Here is a 2,393-nt window from a genome sequence, read left to right as displayed (position 1 = left end):
TAAAGTGTTGTTTCATAAATACAAATTGTTTCCTGGGTCACATGGTCTTCTTTGTCCTGTGTGGAGACTGTTAATGTCTTACTATGACTACACATGTTAAGTACTACATACTGTGACTGTGAGCACTTTTAGGTCTAAAAAGGCCTTTAAAATACGGTGATGGTTAAAAGACGTTTAAAAGTGAAACTCTTTTCAGCGACTATTTCAAGACGTTGATTAATAGTTTAGACCAGATTTACCATATTTGTAATATTGGCCTCTGAAATGATGATATACTATTATTATCACAATGTAGAGGATCAAAATATTCACTAGTGCAAATCCGGGTGAAATGTATTCTAAATGTAAACGTTTAATCAACGTCTTCAAACTGTCGGAGAAAAAAGTCTCTTTTGAGTCTTTTCTCTGGTAACCAAAGTCATTTTTTAATGAGTTAGTTCAGTTCATGAGTAGAAGAAGAGAATAGCATGAACAGAAATAAAACACTTTCGTGTTTTCGAATAGTGTGTGTACAAATACTCCTCCAGTGACCTGGTGAGTCCAGTACTTGTACACTGCAGAGACCAGTCTTTATTTCTCAGTGAGCCTCTGCTGCCCCGTGCTGGTTACTTCATTAAACAGCAAGCAAACACACAAACAAGTGGAACGTTTTTATTTCACAAACTGATCTATTTAATTTAGAGGAAAACACCAAAAGCCTCTAATACTGCGGTCATCTGATTATAAACCCAGCGGCCTTCTGGGAAACTGAGTCCACACAGAGTTGAGGTCTCAGTCGTCTCCTCCACACAGACTGAGCAGAGCCTTCTGGTAGTCTCCTTTAGTGTGCTCCTGAACCACAAAGAGACAAGGGTAATAATGTGATGATAAGGATTATAATAACATTAACAAATATGTATTTTATTATGATTATTATTATTATTAACAATCATAGCCAAAACAGTAATAATACTGATAAAGATAATAACAATAATAGTAATAATAATAATATGAATAATAATAGTATTAATAATAATGATAATGACAATACTATTATTCATAACAATAGCAATAATGATAATGTCTCATGGTGTAGTACTGATGTAAATATTAAATCTTTGTTATTGATTAAATCTTATTACCGATGTAAATATTAAATCACACACTGGCTGATACTCACAGCAATGGTCTGGTACAGAGATCTTTTGTGCTGCTTCCTGAACTCTGTTCTGATCTTCATCAGGTCGACTTCACAGCGAGACACCATGATCCTGGTCACCACCTTCTCCTTTGCTCCTTTACTCTGCAGATAGACAGAAGAAACAACATTGTATTTATTGTTAATATTACTGACAGATATTTTCAGTAGAATTGCACTTAAAAACTTACCAACTCAATTCAACCTTTTGTATTAACTATTAACTAAAGATAAATGTAGTGCAGTGAAGAGATGAAGTGGAGTAGAAATATTAAGTAGCATAAAATGGAAATACTCAAGTAAAATACAAGTACCTCAGAATTGTTCATCAGTATAAAACTTAAGAAAAATTATGAAACTGTACCTTCATGGCTTCACTGAGTCTGTTGGCGAAGTACAGCTGCCTGTTTTCAAAGCACTCCACTGTGAAGAGAAGACAGTCGGACATTAAATGGACCTGTTTCATCACCATCATCCTCTTCAAAGGACTCTTTGATTCTGGGCTCATGTAAAGAGTCAGTCTGCTGTTTCATGTTTTACTTATTGTCATGGTCTCATGTATTAGTCTTTCAGTACTTTCTGTCTGTGTTTTGACAGTTTTATGACAACAGTGGATAAGTCCTGGTCCTGTAGTATTGTTTATTACCCAGAGTGAGGAAGGACTTCTCCAGATCTCCCTTCACCTCCTTCCTGATGCTCTCCTTCATGTCGTACGGACTGTAGCTCTTATACCTCTCAAACACTGTCAAGAGAAAAAGCACATCAAAAGGGACAGCATGAAAAACTTAAAACACACAGTGTTATGAATATTCATTCATTTGAACCCTTTCCACAATCATTCTCTAACTTTATCAATTAACATACGTACATACAAATAGAAACTACATACAGAATGTTGGTGTTAAACATGAAAAACATTGGTATTAAACATGAAGAACGTTGGTATTAAACATGAAGAACGTTGGTATTAACCATGAAGAAGATTGGTATTAAACATAAAGAACGTTGGTGTTAAACATAATAACGTTGGTGTTAAACATAAAGAACGTTGGTGTTAAACAATAACGTTGGTTTTACACATAAAGAACGTTGGTGTTAAACATCAAGAACGTTGGTGTTAAACATAAAGAACGTTGGTATTAAAGATAACGTTGGTGTTAAACATGTAGAACGTTGGTGTTAAACATAAAGAACGTTGGTATTAAACATAATAACG

General features: G+C 34.6%; 1 protein-coding gene across 1 annotated transcript; it reads right to left on the bottom strand.

Moving 5' to 3' along the window:
• Positions 1-637: 637 nt before the first annotated feature.
• On the bottom strand, positions 638-2,378 carry LOC116378845 (annexin A2-like). Its single transcript, XM_031840761.1, has 4 exons — positions 1,824-2,378; positions 1,542-1,600; positions 1,160-1,282; positions 638-831 (listed from the first exon to the last, which is right to left on the bottom strand). The coding sequence occupies exons 1-4, from the start codon at positions 1,882-1,884 to the stop codon at positions 772-774; spliced, it is 303 nt and encodes a 100-aa protein (XP_031696621.1). The 5' UTR covers positions 1,885-2,378; the 3' UTR covers positions 638-771.
• Positions 2,379-2,393: the final 15 nt, after the last annotated feature.

Source organism: Anarrhichthys ocellatus, unplaced genomic scaffold (assembly GCF_004355925.1).
Source record: "Anarrhichthys ocellatus isolate YVR2014 unplaced genomic scaffold, GSC_Weel_1.0 scaffold3262, whole genome shotgun sequence".
Lineage (NCBI taxonomy): Eukaryota > Metazoa > Chordata > Actinopteri > Perciformes > Anarhichadidae > Anarrhichthys > Anarrhichthys ocellatus.
Note: the sequence above shows the minus strand (reverse complement) of the source record. Positions and strands in the feature narration are given on the sequence as shown.

Excerpts from the sequence above, each read along its gene's own strand:
- LOC116378845 (XM_031840761.1), bottom strand. The coding sequence starts at position 1,884 with ATGAAGGAGAGCATCAGGAAGGAGGTGAAGGGAGATCTGGAGAAGTCC. Across the intron at positions 1,601-1,823 it reads GAAGTCCTTCCTCACTCTGG|TGGAGTGCTTTGAAAACAGG; the intron begins GTAATAAACAAT and ends TTCTCTTCACAG. Across the intron at positions 832-1,159 it reads CTCTGTACCAGACCATTGCT|GAGCACACTAAAGGAGACTA; the intron begins GTGAGTATCAGC and ends TTTGTGGTTCAG.